The 21,366-nt window shown below is 36.5% G+C and overlaps 1 protein-coding gene across 2 annotated transcripts; it reads left to right on the top strand.

Moving 5' to 3' along the window:
* Window positions 1–2,276: 2,276 nt before the first annotated feature.
* Window positions 2,277–20,883, top strand: LOC5564443 (flightin). Of its 2 annotated transcripts, XM_001648737.2 has the most exons (5): window positions 2,277–2,427; window positions 12,410–12,562; window positions 19,174–19,326; window positions 19,388–19,470; window positions 20,382–20,883. In XM_001648737.2, exons 2-5 carry the CDS (start codon window positions 12,444–12,446, stop codon window positions 20,429–20,431), a joined length of 405 nt encoding a protein of 134 aa, XP_001648787.1. In that variant the 5' UTR covers window positions 2,277–2,427; window positions 12,410–12,443; the 3' UTR covers window positions 20,432–20,883. The 2 variants fall into 2 exon arrangements, with proteins under 2 accessions (XP_001648787.1, XP_001648786.1); XM_001648736.2 differs by having other exon boundaries at window positions 19,388–20,883.
* The last annotated feature ends 483 nt before the right edge of the window (window positions 20,884–21,366 follow it).

The following is a 21,366-nucleotide window of genomic DNA, read 5'->3' as shown; positions in this document are numbered from 1 at the left end:
TAATTGTTGAACCGCCCTAATGTACATAAACACATAGATACGCAAATACAAACATATGTGCAAGTATCTCGAAATCAAACGAAAAAAAAACTCTAGACCCCCTGACCGATTTTATTGGTTTTTGCAGCAAATGAACGCGAGAGACCTATGTAGCTTTATTGTGGCGAAGTTTCAGACTTACCTATTTTTTTTTTTTGTAATAATGTTGTTCCACGAAACACACCGTGATTTCTTTGAAAGATGTTCCGCGTGCTACCGTGGTGCATCAATACCCGGACGCTTAAGGCGCCCCGAATGTTCAAAGTCAAATATGAGTGTGTTGTTTTAGGAAATCCTAAATTTAATATTGGTTTAAAGATTGCTTCAAGTCAGATCTCCACGATAGTGATAAACTTTCTAGTAAAAACTATGATTTTCACATAAAAATCAGTCAAATATTGAAGCATGTCTTGTCTTTAAATCCGGACACCTCATGCAAATGATGTCTTCAAATCCGGACACTTTTGGATCAAAATCCGAACAACTGTGTTACAGCTGCAATAGCCGTTTCATTTGATAGGAAATACGATCGACACGCAAATGAACAACAATCTCTAATAAACTTGATATCTGCGTTTGCCCTACAATGGCAAAAAATAGCATATTTGTAGTAATATTAGTACGATTACCTACCTTAGCTGAAGAACCTGTGGCTTACACTACATCAGATGCGGCTTGAACTATTATCATTGAAGATATAGACTATTTATTGATCAATCAATTGAATTCTGAAAACGCACTACGCTATCCAAAGTCGTTTTTTCAAGTTTTCACTTATGTTTTCTTTCAGAAAGCTCACTTACACCAGTCAAACGAGGGTCATTAAGACGATGTCCGGATTTTAAAACACTGGCTCATAATCCCGGACAGTCTTTTTACACATCGATAAATGCATTTTTCCAACATATTCAACAATCGTGGAGTCACTCAACTTTCAAAATATCTCTTTTCAAACACTTTTGGTCAAAACATTCTATGAAAATTCATTTTACAAACTTTTCCTTTCACTTTTCTTTGTTCACGCGTTAATCGGTCGTACAACTAGAGTTGAATTCGGATCGCGACGACATGACGTCCAACGTGAGCAAATTATTTGTTTTTATTTTTAATAATTATTTGACAATGGTTACTAGATTAGAAATGAATGTAAAACAATCAGCAATGATAATAAAAAAGGAATGAATGAAAACCAAACAGATTATCACTAAATTTTAGCTCAAATTAGTTAATATAATCAGATTGTCCGGATATCGGTACCGTCTGGATTTTGATTCACCACGGTACTTGGGTAGTTTTATCCATTTTTATGCTTGTCTCCTGATTCACCGGGAATGACCTTTGAATCCAGTCTTTACCTGACCATCTTGACGAGAACTGTCAACAGCTACACTGAGGTTATTTGAAACTTATTTATTTATTTTTTTTTATGTTAACTTATTTCATGAAGTTTAAGCAATCGCATGTCCACTTTTAAGCTTTATCCATACTTGGCTTTTGTTTTACCGGAAGTGACCCTACAATCCAGCTTAGGCCATATGGTAAAATTGACAATAATGTGTGTTAATGTAAGTAGTGTTAATTAGCCGCATATGTTGCTTCAGGTCAAATTTAAATTTCTGCCTTGTCCTCAACTCCTACCTGGTATGTACTTCCGGAACAACATCTTGCTAAGCGAAATAACATAATTTCTGTTAATCAGTTGAGAAAAGTAAAGGATAATAGTATGACACATCATGTCAAAACCATTTTCGTTGAAGTCGAGAATAAGTAAAAACAATCTTAGCGTTAATCACATACCTTATACTCAAAAGCGATACACATATTTTAGTTTTTTTTACATTTCAAAGGATCATAGAGTCTCATTAGAACTTTTAAAGAACTATGAACTATGAACTTTGGTCTGAAACTATGTTCAAATTTAAGAATGGACCTGTCTGATTTGAATAAATAACAGTATAACAATCAACCAAATATCACTTTGAGACATAATGCATACTTTTGTTTGTCCCACTGTGCGTCGACCTATCCTTGCGAAAAATGGCAAAGCCGATGTTGTACGATGTGATAATATTCCCACGCGTAGCGTACGCATCGCGTCGGTTACTCGAACCGGTAAGTGGGTGTGCGCCGTGAGCACGTTCCGCACCAGCAGCGACACCTAAATCAACCCAATACACCTAAAATTGGCGTTTGAAATCACGCAAATCGAACGGATTTTTTTTTACTCAAGGCATAGGACTTTCTTTCTAGATCGGCGCGGCGGAGACTTGTAGCAATTTCGTGCCGTCTCACTCAGCCAGTTGCCGCAGCGCCAATTTAATAATGATTTGCGCGAAATAAAGTTAGTCTCTTTGTTCATTCCACCGGATCAACAGCTCATCCCCTCAGGTACGGAAGGCAGTGGGCAATTGCAAGGGTTTAGTGGATTGCTGTGAAAGGAAGTGCTTATCAAGAGTTGGTCGATCAATTGATTAAAAATGGCTATGATGGCACTAAACACATCTGCAAGTGGAAAATATGGACTTTTGTGGTAGAAACGTTATATATGGACTGATTTACTGAATTATTGCAGCAGTGATAAACATTAGTGATATCAAAACGAAGAAAATCAACATTCGACGTATGATCAGGACACGAGAATGTTACATAATGGTCAATTCCTATTTTAGTGGCAGTTATATAAGGAGAATATGTGTAATGTGTAATTGATATGCTCATGTAAATAATAAGTGATTGAAGTTTAAACGCAACTGTATTCAAATAACTGTAAAAAAGTCATCTTGTGGAAGCCTTCAACAAATTTCAGATCTGTGGCCTTATAAGGAAATTTTTATCCTGCTTCTAGTCTAATAATCAAGGTGCAAGACTTCAGAAGTGTTAATGCAAGTTTAATTCCTATTATGTGAAGAAATTTTCCTGAATTTAAAATTCCTAACATGCTAAGATTTGATACAAACCATAATGATATAAATTAAAGCCTTTTAAAATGGGGCCTCCTTAGTCTAGTGGATAGAATCCGCGGATACAAAGCAAAGCCATTCTGATGGTGCCTGGGTTCGACTCTTTTAAAGGAATTTCAATCTGGCTATATTTTCTTCAAATGGATGGCAGAAAATTTACCTGGTTCGAAAAATTAAAAGCCGACCAACTTACTTAGTGTCGTTTTCTTTGATTTTGCTTCAAACTAATAAATACATTTTCCCAGAAAAGTTATTATGTTTTTAATTGTTGAAAAATTCAATGAAATATTTGGTTTTGAGTTTATAGAAGATTTTTGAAGCCATACTTCGATATTCCTAGAAGATTTTAAGTATAATAAAATAAAAAAATATTATAAATAACATCTTCTTCTTCTTCTTGGCATTATGGCCTCTCTGGGACAGAGCCTGCTTCTCAGCTGTTCTTATGATAACTTCCACAGTTATAAACTAAGTGCTTTCTTTGCCAAAATTGCCATTTTTGCATTCGTATATCGTGTGGCAGGTACGATTATACTCTATGCCCAGGGAATTCAAGGAAATTCCCATTAAGGAAAAATCCTGGATCGACCGGGAATCAAACCCTTCACCATGGCTTTGCTCTGTAGCCGCGCACTCTTACCACTCGGCTGAGAAAGGCCCCTCATCTCTTATATATTGTTAATTCGTAGTCCATCTGCTGTTTCTACCCACTTCAACAATTCGTTGTTTTTTTTTCTTTCTTCATACTTCATAGCAGCCCTTCAAAGAATAGAGATAAACTCTTAGAGTTTTGATAAATTACAGAATTCTTATAGATAGGGTAATGGATTCTGAAAATCAAATTTTCAAAGTAATGCAAGAAATTACGAATTATACCATTAGACATCTTCAACATTAATCTTTTCGCCATAGTATCATGAACCCTCGGAGTTACTGCATGTTTTAAGTTGTTGGATGCATGTTTTCAGTGAAGATTCCACCCCTTTTTAACGACAATTTATCTATTATTAAAGATGAAAAAAAAATAAAAAGTATGTAGAATCCGGCAAAAAACTATCCAAAACTATCCAAAACTTTTTGTACGTGTGACTTAACTGTGGTATGGAGTAATTTGAAAAGAAATCCTCTTAAAATTGAGGATTTTAAGTCCTTGAGTAGTTTTTGAACCAAAAATGGAGAGTGGGTAGATTGCTATATGATATTTATGGAATAATTTGGGGATTGATTGTTTAATTTTTAATTTCAATTTTTTTCACAAATTCAACAATAAAGCAAAATTTAAAGCGATGACATCTAGTTTTTTTTTAAATAAATATGCTTTGAGCAGAAATTGAAATTTTTGATGACACACAAAATTTCTTTAACTCAAAACATTACGAAAAAAAACCCTATTTTCTGGACACGTTTGCCTGTAACTCAAAATTTTTTTCGTTAAAAGTTCTCACCTTGGAGGTTTGTTTTAGTCAACATTAACCATAGATACTTACAGAAAATTTATAATGCTAACTTGCCTTTAGACGCCTCCTTACTGGTTTGCCGATTTCAAATAATGATTTGATTTTTCTATGTACGATTCTCATTAGCTGTCCGGAATTCGATTTAAAGTGTCCAGAATATGGGGCAAGAGTAGGGAGGCGTCCGGAATAAGAATCATGAAAAGTCCTCACATTTTTTTTTTATTTTAAAATTATTCATGTTGCGGAATCAAACTCTTCACCCACCATTCAAAAGTTAAGTATTTTGAAGGCTCGAAAACACGAAGGAATCATACAGAATGATTTATTTTATATGCTTTCTGATTAGGTATACTTCAAAAAGGCCTTAAATGTCCTTGATATGAATCAAAACGATATCTGCGCGTTACCGTCGCCGCTAGATGTGGATTTAAAACAAGAGTCGCAATACATGAATTGTGCTTCGCGTTGAAAAATGGGTTAACCAACGTGCGAAGTTTGATTTTTGACAAACTTCGCCGCGTCGCAACTCGATTCTCAATAGTGCGCATAATGCACACGGTGGAGAGTATAGATACGCACTATAGCGAAAAGACTCGCGACGCGGCAAAGTTAGTCAAAAATCGAAGTTCGCACGTAGATTCACCCTTTTTAGTCGCGAAGCAGTATATTAATGCAGCGTAAGAACACATCGCGATCCTTCTTTAAAAAATAACATGAATCCCATAATAAACTATAGCGAGAAAACAGATAAGGAATCATCTGTTATTAAAATATGAAAATTGGATCAGTCTACAAAGTAAAACTAATGGGCTAATTTCATTGATAAAACATGCATTTTTCCTGAGCTTTTATCATCTTCTTTAGCCTGTTCAAATCGGCTGGTTTAACATGTCGAGAGAAACTGATTTCGTATTGCATGAAAGTTAGCATCATACTTGCATGCTTTACACTCTAAGAACACTCCATTTCCATATTAACTGCGCTAACCTCACCAAAGACCAGAATTAATTAGTTTAACAATGGATGAATCAAATTTACGAATTCTCGGTAGGCATTTGATTGTTATAAATTTGATTTTAGTTATTAAAACCTCTCCTATTATAATGTGGGTATCCTTCTGAGTTGATGTAAATATATTTGAATGGACAATGGACATCCGATCTATTCCGAACCAAATATATTCTATTAGGAAACTTCTTAGCGTGCACCAATCTTTAGGAACGAGCTATTCATTTTTTTTTCGTTGAACGGGTTGTTTCCACATATGTATGCTTTTGAGCAAATAGAGATTACTAAGCTGTGAATGCAGGGTCAAATGGTCCAAAATGCCACTTTATGGATTTGTGTCGTTTTCTCCTAATGAGATCCACATTTTAACTCCATTCGAAGTCCTAACAGTAACTTTACAATATTTGCTAGCTACCATCATGAAACATTTCCCAAATTTGAGTTTTTTAACGGGTTTAGATCATGTAGAAAAGTTGGTTGAAAAATGGGGGTGGTTCAAAATGACCAAATGGATGGGGTAAAATGCCATTTAGTATGGAGAACTAGTAGTCAGCAACCATGTTTCTCCATGAGTTTGCTCTGTGGTATGGAAACGCTTATTCCTTAATGAAATCATCGGAAAACCTTAATTTTTAGGTAAAAATGGGAAAAATGTTGAATTTCACCGGAAAATAAAGGAAAAATCCATGAGTTTATGTCCAAGTTTGTGGCGGCAACTCTTGGGTGAACATATTTTAACATCGTTTGGCCAAGAATACAAATTGAAACGTTCTAGGGATGATTTAATGAGGTGAGCCATTTTACCTCATCAGTGCGTCTTGGACCATGTTCCCCTATTTGGGGCATATGGGATTTGGTTCAACAGCGGCTGTTCACGCAGCGAACTGGACTATCGGATTTCATACATTTTGCCTTATGAAAGGTGGAACGATTATTGCAATACGAACGCTTTATGTATCGTTTTAGCATCACTCCACATCAAGGCGTCGATAGGCGCGTGGTGTACGCTCGGGCCTATCGATCGCAAGGTTCTTGGTTAGATTCCAGGTTGCCGCGTAAACGTTTTTTTTGTTTTCAAATTCTGGTTTCATAAGGCAATTTTATGAATTTCAACTCGACTTCTTGTGGCGAATTTTCATAAGAGGTTGCTATGTTTATCGATAGTCCATTTACCTGAGTGTTAAACAGGTTGAACCCGATGTGGGGTATTTAGAGGTGCGGGCGAACATCAAATTAGTATTTGTGATAACATCAGTTTTGAAGTGGTAGTTGTGCAATGCCAACTTCTGCGAGCCAATTGGAACTATTAATAGTTCACGAAGTAGCCGAAAATGACATCACGTTGAGAAAGCTGCGAACTAAACTTTTCGCAGCCTTGTCGGCATTAGTGATCCTTTATAGAGAGATAAGCGAAAGTAAAATGGAATGATTTGGCAACAGACCAGCAGTGCTAATTTTGCTTGGCGTCGAGAATAATATTGCAACACGGACATGACTTCCTCATTGCTAAAAAAGTGTATTTTGTTTCGTTATAGATCTTTGAGCTACATATCCAAACTAATAAACAGCCGAAAAAATCAACAACTAAAAATCGCATTGACAAAAATTTTAAAAGAAAAATATTTCATTTTTTTACTTCATGCTAAATTACTTTTACCGAAATAATTTCAAGCGGATTACATTACTCTTCAAGAAAAGTTCAAAACAAACATAACGCATTTTCGTTTGGCTCACACTTTGACAGCTCTCGCTGCTCGATTGGCTCACACTTTGACAGATATGTCAACTTCCGCGAATCTCTCTTATAAAGGATTACTAGTCGGCATCATCAGCTGATCGTTTTATTTATATCTTTTTCGTGACTAATACAAGCAAACACATACTAAGATCCGGACCTGTTATATATGACATTGGCTCGAACCCACAGTAGCGTTTTCCGACGGCATGCCTCTGCAACTTTTGCGCTGCTGTCTTTAGTGAAGTACCACGCTAGTTCTGTGGATATCAAGTGAGCTTTTTACATGGTGCGTCCCAACTAACATTCACTCATTTAACAAACACCATTATGGCAGTTTTATCCAGCATCATTTTTTATAACATTTTAATAATTTTCATGGCCAACCTTTGTTAAAGCATTGGTCACACAAATTTGGAGAAACTTTAAAGCATGTCGTTGAATACCAACTTTATTTTTTAGATTTCAAAACGTTTTACAAGCATTTAGTGCAGCTTTTATACGACTGGTCTAAAAATAATTAAAGACTAATAAAAACAAAAAAAATTTTTTCTAGGCACTTTATAAATGTAGTGTCCACTATTATTATAATAGTATAACAATCTTATTAAAAATCGCCTGTATACTGGATTCGAACTCGAGACCTTCCAATCGTCAGCGGTATGCCTTGCCATCTGCGCCATCCTAGAATTGATGATTATACCGTCCAGTGCAAAATATAAACTTCTCATAGCTGAATATTGACCATGTTCGAGCTTCTATTCGACAACGTCTAATCAACACATGGTACGCTAATCTACAACTGAACAAGCATATTATTCAGCTGCTGTTTAGTGCTGATCCAAGCTGAGTTTAGTCGGCTATTTTTAGCGCACAGTGAGAAAATTTATGTCGATGTTGGTCAAAATAATGTTTATTCACACAAAGTAAAAACAGTCTGAAATGATTGATCTAATTTCATAATAAGTTTTAGTTTGTTCAAAAATGATTAATTTACTCAAATAATTTTATAAATTATAGTTTGATTATTTTTTATTTGTATTTTTCATAAACCTATTACATATGCATTGAAGTAAAAGTTCTCTGTATGAATATATTTGAATCATTTGAAGGGTTAGTCCTCAGAACCCACCTGAATAGAAAAATATTCGAATATCTTGATGCGATTTTTATTTTTGGAAATGGCCAAGTAAATCATTTTTCTTAGAGCGCAGTATTTATTCAGTTGTGAAGAAATGTCATGTCAAATGTAGCTGGCTATAGAAATTTATTTAATCAATTCTGTCAAAGAAATTTCCATTTTTCTTGTACGGAAAAACATCCCGAGCAGGCGAGAAAAGCTTAGCAATTGAAAATATAATATGGATAGCTTAAAGTGATATTAACTTGATAGATATATGATATAAAATATCTGGAAATGATATCTAAAATAAACTCCTAGAACAAAATTGGCATGTAAATATGACATTCTGCAAGATTTTCCAATAGCTGCGAGCTATTCATTAGATCTGCGTACATCAAATTTTTCATAGGTTTAGAAGTTCCAGGAATAAAATTTTGATATTGTCTTCAGATATTTTATCTCTTATGTCAATCAAGACAATATCACGCTTTGTTTGTCAGTACTTTGCTCCTACTCGGAATACTTAGCTTAAATGTTAATTTTTGTCACAATAATTCTGCATTTCTGGAGACTGACCATGTTTATTTTCTGAACAGCTATTTCAAGTTTTGAGAAAGCATAATTTATGAGCTTTGAAATGCATTCGGAACTCAACACGAATTTCGGATATTTTGTCCATTTTGTGAAATTTAGCTGTAGTGTGATCGCTTTTACAAGGCTTATTTATTGCTGAACAATGTATTTGTTAATCGTCATTTTGGTCTCTATTGGATCAACTGTTCTTATAATATACTGAAGCTGAATTAGGATTTTATAAGATACTTATTTAGCTCTTATTCATGCTTATGTTAAACATGTGGGAATAGCTGAAGTGTGACGCAAGTAAAACGTTAGTTCGTCTTCTGAATATCCTTTTATACATATACATTTTAGTTTAGTGGAATATTGGCTTTTTAATTAGGGGAAACATGTCTTGTTCAGCTCATTTGTAGAACAATCTTGACTAGTCGAATGATAATCTTTAAAAACGTTTAATAAGTGGCGATTCAACTTTTGTTCATTCTAATGCATAACGTTGAACATTGATCTATGTTTGTGTTAAAAAAGCACCTTCTCAGCTCTTTATAGAGCAATTTTTTTATTCAGCTGCCATTACCATTATTGAGCAAAAAATAAACATGCATGCTTGTTTGTGGCTCTGAATTGTTAGTTGGGGTGAACTCAGCACACTACGCGATCGTTCTTGGCGCCTTGGGACAATTGCTATGCTACTTTCTATGTAGTGCGTGTGAACCCACACTCATGCTATTTTGAGATTTATTGAATTTGATTTTCTTTTTTTAAATTAGTTGTACGATTATGATTCAAATGGTCTACCTGTTCAATAAACAGGCTGACCAGACGCCTCTGATGGCATGCAATTTTTTCGAAACGAAGTTACTTGCAGAAGTTAAGTTAATATTATAGAGTAGAAAAAACAGTTTTGACTACACTTAAAATTGTTTTTACCTACAAAACAACATAAACAACTTATTTCCCGAGTTTGTTCGTCTGTAGATAAAAACTCAAGGCTATGACATGTAGTTTTTCAGCCTGAATTTACTTGCAGAAGTCAAGTGAACATTTTTAAGTAGAAATTGAAATCACTGATTACACTTAAAATTTCCTTCACTTAAACGAAAACCCCTATTTTTGGACCAGTTTGCCTGTAGCTCAAAATTCAAAGCAATGACATATAGTTTTTCCGACATTATATTGATTGTGAAAGTCAAATGAACATGTTTGAGTATAAAATTTAATTTCCGATAGCACTCAAAATTTATTTTACCCAGAAATTACAAGAAATACCTATTTACAGCTTTTTATCTGTAAATTGAAATTGAAGGCTATGACATGTATTTTTTTTCGACACGAACTTACTTGCAGAGGTCAAGTGAACATTGTAGAGTACAAAAATAAATTTTTGACTACACTCAAAATTGCTATTACCTACAAAACAACATAAAAACTCATGCAATGACATGTAGTTTTTTCGGCATGAATCAATTTGAAGAAGTCAAGTGAACATTTTTGAGCACTATAAAATTTTTGATTACACTCAAAATTTCTTTTACCCAAAATATTACGAAAACCCTATTTTTTGGACCCGTTTGCCATTAACTTAATATTAGAGCGATGACATAGAGTTTTTTCGACGTTAAATTGATTGTGAAAGTGGAGGAAACATGTTTGAGTGAAAAAAATAATTTCCGGTACAGTTACAGGCAAAGGGGTCCAAAAAAATAGAGCTTTTCATAATATTTTAAGTAAAAGAAATTTTGAGTGTAATCAAAAATTTCAATTTCTGCTCAAACATGTTCACTATACTCAATCAAGCAAATTCCCCAACTAATTTGTGCCATCGTCATATTTGAGCCTATTTCATCATCTACCTAATGGGAGAGGAAATGGTTGGGAAAGATAGGAGAAAATAGGAGTAGGGTCCCTTGAATAGAGAAAATCGCATTAGTGAAGTGAAAGCATATATGCAATTATTTGCTAAAAGGATTGCTGATTTTACAGCACAAAAATAAAAATCAAAAAAAAAAATTTTTGCTGGCTTCCAGCAATAAAAATTTGGTGTGTACAGCAACTCGTTTTGATAGTTCGGTTACTGATTATCAGTAATATATTCATTCCGGGAGATTCGGCTTTTGCTGATCATTGAGCAAGCTAATACAATCAAAATATTGTCGTACTTCACATAATTTTTTTCTTTAAATATTAAATTAAAGCACCAGTTGAACTTTTCCATCATGCATTGCGTACACTTTATGTTGTTTTTTATTTATTAATAAAATTAATACATTTGCCGGCTGCCCATAAAATGTGTTGTCCTATTTGAACACAATATCGCAGAAGGCCCTGCGTGCACCGGTCTGAAATATCTGCTTTTCTACAATTATGACGAAATTCTGAATACAAATATAGCTTACCTGACAATAAAAAACATTTTCAAGCACGATTTTTATAACATATAGTAAAAAAATCACAATTGTGCGGTATTAATTCAAAGCAAGTTTGAGAAAAATATAAGTGTTTGACACTTGCTTTACTGATTGCTTCAGTATTTGCAAGAGTTACTGGACGATCCAGCAAACAATGTTGATGTTACTGAATATCCAGCAAATTATGATTTGCTGAAACCATTTGAATTTTACAGCACAAAAAAATCAGCAAATTTTGCTGACTTTCAACAATTAAAATTTGGTGTGCAATGCCTGATTAAACGAGCTTTTCTATTGTACAAAAATGTTCACAGTCATTTAAATCAAGATTAATATGTTCAAATAAAATGCAATTTAACACTGATACAGAAGATTCCTCTCTAAATTTGGCGATTAATCTTTTCCATCGGCCGGATTTTGCCTGTCTAAGGGCACTCACCTGTTGCGCTATAAAACAAGAACAAGCAAAACTCGGTCGTCCACTCGCTGGTGCACTTTTCTGCCATCATCATTCAGCGTTAAAAGATGGCCCGTCGATTGTTTTCCTCATTACTCACAGTTTTGAACCATTGCCCAGGGAGAGAGACACAAGTTGCCGCCATAGACCGATTCGCCATCTACAAAAGGAGAAGGAATGTGGCGCGAATGTCCTCTTTCAAATTCTAAATTTACGTGATTTTCTGTGATTGCACTGTGTCTCACTTGCAGTGTCGCATCTAATCGGAGGTCGACCATACCGTCTATAAAAGCATTATTGTCCTATATGGATTTTCGATCTAACACATTGTTTCATGGCAACATTCATGGTTTTATGCATATGCATAAACAAATTTCAACACTTTGTTTGAAAATGTAGGGGAAAAATATGAAGTTGGTGCAATCCCACATGGACGCAGAAACATACTGGAAAAATATAAAAAAATTCTCAATGTATACTTTTTCCATATGGGACAGTTATGCTTTTATTGGCAGCATAGCCTCTAGTGAGACGCCAAATAGAGTTGATTGATTTATTTTAGAGAAGGAATCTACGTGCCGGGAACTTGCATTTTTGGCAGAACTGTATGATTAATTGCTTGGCTTTCTTCTTTTTCTTTCAGAAATAAGCGCTCGTGAAACGAAAACTCCGTAGCCATGGATGATGAGAAAGCATCAGCCAGAGTGGTGGTGAAAAATACCCGCGGAGCGGAGCCGCTAGACATTGTCGATGACTTCCAGCGACGCAAGCTGGTGCTGAACAAGCACTGGGTTCGGTGAGTTGGTAGTCGAACGCAGTAAATACCCACAACGTTATTGCTTTGCTTGAAATGCTGTAACTTCGTTGTTTCCTTATATTTTAAGATATAATTTGGTTTAAAATCCAGGGGATTTGTTATGCTAACAAGTACATGGAGGCTCCTCCCTCTTTTTCTTGGTTGTTATCAAAACTTTTAAATGGAAAACCTGGAGTTCGTAGACAAAAGAGTGAAATTGGATAAATTGAGATGCAAAATTGTAAATAAGGTGTAGAACGATTCCATTATGTATCACAATTGTGCATCTAAATTTGTTCATAATGATGTTTCAGTCTACTAACTTAAGGTTTTCCAAAACACCATCAGGTGGTTCAAGCCGTAATAGGCATTACAACACTAGTTGTGTAACTTCTCAATTTTATGTCTATATCTTATGAATTTACTTGTAATAAACCATTTTTACAAGTAATTTAGGTAAGAGATGGGGTGGTAAAATGAACAGTGTTCAATGAACACCTTAAGGATATCATCTTGTTTCTGATAGAAAAACGAATTTGTATAGTTCTGTCGCACAACATCAAACATAGAGATGTTAAGCCTCCTCCAAATCAACGCGATTGTTTTCAGCGACAGCGACAAAAAAAAACCCGTGATTTCGTTGTTGTGTCGCTCTTATATGAAACCATCTAGACCAACGCGACGAAAATCGCTGCGAAATCACGTCACTGTGGCTTAAGCCCTCAGTACACTGTTTGTCAAGTGTGCAAATTTTTCCGCACGCATAAACCAACATGCAAACATCGGTCTCAACAATGACAAAACATCTGAAGTGTCATGTGGATATTGAAGTGTTAGTTTATGCGTGTGGAAAAATTTGCACACTTGGCAAAGAGTGTACTGAGGGCTTTAGACATCAAAGTGTGCATGCAGCGAAATCGCGGCGATTGTTTATCGCTGCAACCGTTAAAATCGCTATAATTTGGGGAAGCCTCAATCTAAAGCAGCGACACGAACTCAAACAAAATAAGTTGAATTTTTACAAATTTTTAGAGCTAGCAAAAAACGGTGCAAATGTTCATTTTACCTGCATATATTGCAGAATAAATATTTTTGAAAATTTACATTCCATAGATGATTTTAATCCATTCAAAACGAAAGCTAAAGGCATCAGATTTCACATCATATCATAACGATATTCATTTCACAAGACCTCCGAGCTAAATGTTACCTCTGCTCTAATTTGAAAACGTGATTTTCTCAAATCTTAGGGCAACTTCAACGGTGGTCCAAATCATGGGTTGGTTCCAAATTTTTTCACCGGTCTAGCAAATTTATTTTGTATCTTGTTCCATTTTTATTTTATACCAGTTTTCTGGTCGATATTTTCCAAACAGGTTAGCTGCGTGGTCCATTTTTGGTTGGATTTGGACCAAGATTTGAGATATTCTAAATCAGGTTTGGTACATGTTTGTTTACTAGTTGGGATGTTTCTCGCTGAAACAGTAACCGTCATTAGTTCCTGCTTGAGATATGTTAAAATAGGAACAATATTAGCTATATTTATTCCTCTTTCAGCAATTTTTCCGCAAATTCATTAGGCGATTCCTTCGGGGAATCCTCCGGAAATTCATAGAAATACACCTCCAGGAATCGTCAGGTTATTTCTTCGTGGAAACCTTTAGCAAGTCGTCCATGGATTCCACCACAAACTCCTACGAGAAAACATCTGAAAAATTCCTCAACGAAATCCTCCTACAGAAATCTCCAGAAGCTTTCACATGAATTATGCCGAAGTTCATCTGATGTGTCTAACAGGATTTCCACCAGCAATTCCTCCTTGGATTTCCTCCGAAAATTTCTAACATGAATTACTCCAGGGATTTCATTATGGAATTTATCCAGGCATTTTGTGAGGAATTACTTTGAAGGTTTTTTTTAAGAGAATTTATCCAGGAATTTCTCTGGAGATTTGCATCAGAAATTTCTCCGGGGATTTCCTCCAGGGATTCCTCCAGGATAATTTCCCAAGAAATCCTCCGGGGATTCCTCAGAGGATTTTGAATAGCATTCCCTCCGGGGATTTCCTCCAGGCATATCTCCGAGGATCTCTTCCAGAAGCACCACCGGGAACGTTCTCCATAAATTGCTTCGGAGATGTCCTCCATTAATTCTTCTGAAGATTACCTCCAGAAATTCGTCCGGAGATTTTTACCAAGAATTTCTTCGGGGATTTCCTTCAGGAATTTGTAAGGAAATTTCCGATAGAAATTTCTCAGGGGATTTCATCTTGAATTTTTCTCCAAGACATTTTTCCGGGGATTTCCTCCAAGAACCGGGTATTTCATTAAGAAATTCCTGAGGGGATTTTTCTTCAGAAAATTCGTTTGGGGATTTTTTCAGAGAATTTATCCGTAGTTCTCCCCCAGGAGTCTCTCAAGGAAATTTGCACAATGAATTTCCCTGGAGATTTCCTCCAAGAATTCCTTCGAGGATTTCCTGTAGGGATTCCTCCGAGGATATCCCTAAGAACTCCTGCGGGGATTTTCATCACAAATTCATCAAAAGATTTTTGATTGCAATTTCTCCGAGAAGTTCCTCCAGAAACTCCTCTGGCCATATGCTCCAGCAATTGGAATTACTTCTAGGAATCCCTCAGGAAATTTCCTCCAGGAATTCCTCTGGGGATTTCGTCCAGAAATGCTTCAGGGAATCCCCTGGAGTTACAGGAGTTCTTCCGGGGATTTTCTCCATACAATAGTACGGGTATTTTTTTTAGAGAATTTATCCGGAGTCTTTCTACAGGAATTTCTCTGGGAGTTTGCACCAGAAATTACTTCGAAACTTCCTCCAAAAATTCCTCCGGAATTTTTTTCAGGAACTCCTCTGGAGGTCTTTATTATTCTGGCGATTTGCTCCACAAATTATTCCTGGGATTTTTCCAAAAAATCCACTGTCCTTTAGGGATTTGCTTCAGAAATTCCATCGTGGATTTTTCCATGATGTGCATCTGAAGATTCCATTTCTTAGCCGATTGGTTAGAGTCCGATTCCCGATCGTTCCAGGTTCTTTTCGTAATGGAAATATCCTTGGTTTTCCTGGGCATAGAGTATCGTCGTACCTGCTACACGATATACGAATGCCCAAATGTCCACTTTGGCAAAAAAAAATCTCAGTTAAAAACTGCGGAAGTGCTCATAAGAACACTAAGCTGATAAGCAGGCTCTGTCCCAGAGAGGACGTAATGCCAAGAAGAAGGAAAAAATCTGGAAATTTCTCCGGATATTTTGTCCAGGAATTCCTCAGGGGATTTCATTAAGAAATTCTGCCGGGTATTTTCTCCAGAAATTCCCTCGAGGATTTTTCAAGAGTATTTAACTCGTATAGGCCTGAGTGAAAGAAAAAATACTAAAACTCTCACCGCTCAGCAAATACCTAACGGACTTCAATTATTTTTTGGCAGCATATTGGCCCACATATCTAGTTTCTAAAAGTGGTCAAAGGATCTCTGGAATGTTCATGTGGCCGGAGTTATTGCGGTGGATCACTGGGTCAGGTCGGGTGACAAGGGTTATTTGCTTTTGTGCCCCTGGAGGTAGGCTAATTTCAAGTCACAGATAATTTTCAGAATCGGCTATAGTGAAGCCTCTACATTGAGGAGTTTTAAGAAAAACGCATCATCGTAAACTTTCCGATAAACGATTAAATTAGATAACCATGACTGTTACATTTGATCAATCCTACAAATGACCATTTTCGGGTCGCCGGGATGCCTCAAATTTATGGTAAAGTGGACAATTTGTACCTCAAAATCTACGTCAAGCTTATAGAAACGCAAGTTAGTTAACTATTATGTTAGATCTCTACTTTTAGAGTATTGAAACGGTTTAGTATCCAACAAAACAAGAGCTAGTTCTTCAGGGCGTTAAGTCCTAGTGGCCCCCTCCGGTACACTCTAAACGTTGCAAAACTATTCATTAATAATGTTGAATAGCAGATCTTGATGATTTATGCAAATTAAAATGATTGTCATTGGAAATAAATAAAGATAACTTGAGAGGTCCCAAAAAAATCGCCTTTTCTACCCGACTTGACCCAGTGACCCAACGCAATAACTCCGGCTACAGGAGTATTCCCGAGTTCTTTCGGCTACTCCTAGAAACTAAATATGTGGGCCAGTATACTGACAAAAAATTATTTGAATTCGTTAAGTATTCGTTGAGCAGTGAGGGTTTTAGTATTTTTGTTTTCACTCAGGCCTATACGGGTTAACCGGAGATTTCCCCCAAGAATTTTCTCCGAAAATTTCAAGGATTGCTCCGGAGGTATCCCCCTAGAAACCCGCCGGAGATTTTCTTCAGAAATTCCTCAGAGCATTTTCTCCAAAGATTGCTTTGGGATTGCCTCTGCAATTTTTTTTGCTTCAGGAGTTTCTTCGGAGTTTCTATTAAAATTGTTCCGAAAATCGTCCATAAATTGCTTTGGAGTCTCTGCAGAAATTTCTTTGGAGGTTCTCTAAAAATTTCTTCCGTGTTCCTCATGGACTTTCTTCTTAGTTTTTTTCGGGAATTCCTTCTGATTTCTTCCGGCAATCCTTTTGGACCTCCACCGGGATTTTTTTCGGATTTCCTTTACAGTTCCTACTGGATTTTTTTGTTCGCAATTTCTCCACGAATTCTTCAGAGTTTATTTTGTAATTCTTTTGTAATCCTGTAGAGTTCAACTAGGAGTTACTTCTTAAAATTCTAAACATATCCTCCAGGTAATCCAGAGATCCTTGAAAAAATTCTGGAGTGTTTCTCCAGAAATTCCTCTAGACGTCCTTTGGAGATTCCTCCAGAGTTCCTCGTAGAATTCCTCCAGAGTTCCTCCTGGATTTTTGTCGTTCTTCTTGAAATTCCTCTAGATTTCAACTGAAAATTCATCCAGAAACACCTCTGGAGTTCTTCTAGAAACTGCTCTGCAATTCTTCCAGCGATTCCTCTGAATTTCATCCAGTAATTCCGGGAAAGTTTCCCTGGCGCTCCACCGGGAATTTCTTCGTATTTTGTATTTAGTTTCTGTGGGAATTTCTCCGGAGTCCCTCCATGAACGCCTACAAAGTTCCTACACGAATTGCTTTACATTGCTTTACAGAAACTCCTTCAAAGTTCCTTCAATTCCTCCGAAGTTCCTCTGGAGATCCACCGAGAATTTCTCAGCAGTTCTTCCAAAAAAGTATCCGGAGCTCCACCTAGAATTCCTTCGGAGCTACGGTGAAATTTCTTTTGGGATTCATCCGGGTACTCCTTCTAAGTTTCTCCGGGAATTCCTTACGAACTCCAGCGGAAATTTCTCAAGAGCATTTTCCATAATTCCTAAGGAATTTCACCGGAGTTTCACCAGAAATTCTTTCAAGATTCCATCAGGCATTCCGTCAGATGTTCCTCCAGGAATGCTCCCAGGATTTTTCCAGGATTCGGAGAAGTATACCCCCAAGAGTTTCTTCAGAGAGGTGGAGCTTGGAACTAAAAACTGGTAGTTTATTGTCGATTCAATGGATATACAATTGTTCGATTACTCGAGAATAAATATCGCGGAACATTACTAAAGGACCTATGTACAAATGAGAGATTCTCTCCTCTCTCGTTCTCTTTTGATTATAACAGTGGAATACTAAAGATTTTGGGAAGTTTTTCACTATAGATCGAAAGTCAATTTCCTTGACAGCAAGCAGAAGAAGCAAGAAGAGATTAATGTGACTCAGTTATTAATGAAAGAGAAAGTAAACAAAGAGAGCCTCTCAATGTTAGATAGGTCCTTTAGTAATGTTACGCGAGAAATGTTCGTGAACGTTTTGCAATTTCTTTCGGTATGTTCTCCCAAGCAGGCGGGTGCGAACTTACTCACTCCAAGCCTGTTCGCGAATCTGTCTTGTTCGTTTTGTGTTGGTTTCCACTCGTGAGGTGCTTCGTGATTCCACCACTGCCAACTACACGCTCAAAAAAGAGTTCTGGAAAACGTGAACTGTCAAAAATACACCATCATGTTAACATGAACGTTCTCGAATCTAGGCAACGCGTTCACATAAACATGATCTAGTTCACGGTGTATTTTTGCTTGTTGACGAGTTCACGTCTGCTGTTCACAAATACGAGAACGGATTTTTTTTCTGTGTAAAGCTAAGTATGCTATTTCGCTCAAGAAAAGTAAACAAATTTCTTGACTGAATTGGTCAAGAAATTTCCTACAGGGAGCTCCATTTGAAATGACATTTCTTCTCAACTGCGTACTGCGATCAGAAAAATTTGATTTTCTCGACCATTTCTGGGAAGAAATTTCCCACGCATCGAGATAGGCGATTTCTTTTCTTGTCAGTAGCAAACCAACCTTAAGTACGTAACGCTTAGCTGACGGTGTTTGTCATCTTTCGACCCGTCGAAGCATGTGGAACTTGTGATGACCAGAGCTATGTTAGACGTTGCTTTCAGTTTGTCGATTCATCATTTCATAGTTCAAAAATGTACGAAAATACATTAGAAAATCACGAAGTTACAGCATTTTTAGCAAAACTTGTAGCAAAATGAGATCTTCCTGGGAATTTACGGGTTAAAATAGATGGTAAACTAACTTTCTGATGAAACAAATTACAGCCCGAAATTCCTCCAGTACAACTACATGTACAACTACCGCCAGAACTACTATGATGACGTCATAGATTACCTGGACAGACGGGCTCGCGGAATGCCCGGTGATATTCCACGTCCACAGTACTGGGCCGAACGTGTCCTGCGAACTGAGAGGAAGTAAGTTCTTGATCATAAAAACTAATTCAAGTGAACTCACTTATTCTAATTTAATTTGCAGAACGCCAAAGAGCATCGACGAAATGTACAACTACACCAACATCGGATTGAAGCGGGATGACAAGAAGCTTATGTACACTCTAAGTAATCAGATCAAGTCGTACAACTTCCACTCGAAGCGCTATCTTAACAGCAAATATTCTAGAATTTTGTAAAACATCGACTTAATCTTCTAACAAACCATCGTACCAAAAAAAAAACAGAACTGGAAATTTCGTTAACTGCTTTTGATTCGAACGCTATCAAAACTACCAAAAGGCAGATCGAAGCAGGCGACTCGACCGTCAAAGTGTGCTTCTATTCGCAGCAACCGGCGCCCTTTAAACTGCCCGCAAAAAAATAGCAAAATGAAAAACCATTTTCCCGCTATTTATCCCATATAAAAAAAAACCCTTCCCCATTCCAGAGCAAAATCCCCCACCCAAGAAGAACTTTCAAACTTTATTTTACTAACGCTAAGAAGCTTTCACACAGAAAATGGAATTAACAGAGAGACTACAACCAAACGAAAACATGCAAACGACAACCCTAGTAGGAAATCCTTTTTAGTTTAGCCGAGCACAGGGGGGCAAAACGACCTCGTTGTATCAGTAGACCCTTTTTGTCCCGCTTTGTTTTCAAGCGGGGTCTCCCAATCCAAATCCCATAGCTTTTTGCATACCTTAGACCTCATAGACGCATAGAGAGAGACACTTTACGGTATCCTTCGGGAAACTAACAAAATGATTTGATTTTTTTTTCGCACAAAACCCTTTTATTTTATAAGCGCGCACCATAACCTATAAGAAAGGATTTTTTGAAGCAATCTCTAAACAGAACTTATACTACATAACCGCTGATTTCAATTCGTTTGATTTTAAACTCACATATTTAATCGCTTATAATCTGTTTGCCTTGATACCAATTTTAAGACAGCTAACCGTTAGTGTTACATAGCAAAATAAAAAGCACTTGTAGGATTGACGTATCTTTGACAACAAATGCAATTCTTGTAGGTAGAAGACAACCTCTAAGATCTTACACCGTCTACCGAGTTTGGTGGTAGAGAAAATGGTGATCACCATGTGCTTACCGAACAACATCGTCCAGAACATCCGGACCTTCAACATCTATCGAAACCAATCACCATTTTCCGCGCTTCCAAACTACAAGAACAAAGACAACTTCAAACCGCAAGCACCACAAACAGCGATGGCAACTTTTATCATCCACATACATGAAGCATAAATAATAAACCGAAGCCAATGATCTTTATATTGCAGTTTATGTTTAAGGGACTACCTCCCACACCGTAAACCTTGGAGCTAATGAAATCTCTACTATATCTTCATTTATTTTATTTTTTTATTTGAAACCCAATAAAACTACTCTACCGAATAAAAAGTATCCTAGAACTTTGTAGAATTTGTTTTTATATCCACTCACAAGAGTTTATAGTTTATTTTAATTGCGCAAGATTAACTGAAAGAATAAAGTAACCGATGAAGAGAGAAATGATTCTCCTGATGTGTTTCAATCGTAGTCTACTATAAGCGCCGGAGGGAATTGTGCCGTGCCCCCTAAACTTCCTATCGGTGCGAAACTGTGTGAACGAGATCGAGGAACTTATTTTTCGGAAATTCGACTACGTTAAGGTATGGGTATCACAATTTATTTGGTCTGCACTTGAGCACTTGTTCAACTTTGACGGCTTTTTTTTTTTTTTAATTTCTTTATTAGTATCATTCCAAACATTACATTCATTTCTTATATCTAGGTGTTCTGTGTTATTAGACAACACTATCATGCTAATTTGGTAAAACAAATTTAAGGTTTAATTAACATTTTGTTAACAACATATTATATTTCAGTTGCCGTAGCAGTTCAGTTTTTTTTTACAGGTGAGTTAATTTCACCTGCTTATGAGAGAAAAAAAACGTTTTTAATATACTTAACCTAACTTAACCTAAACATATAACGCATTAATTGTGACAATAGAAG

Source organism: Aedes aegypti, chromosome 2 (genome assembly GCF_002204515.2).
Source record: "Aedes aegypti strain LVP_AGWG chromosome 2, AaegL5.0 Primary Assembly, whole genome shotgun sequence".
Taxonomy (NCBI): domain Eukaryota; kingdom Metazoa; phylum Arthropoda; class Insecta; order Diptera; family Culicidae; genus Aedes; species Aedes aegypti.
Note: the sequence above shows the minus strand (reverse complement) of the source record. Positions and strands in the feature narration are given on the sequence as shown.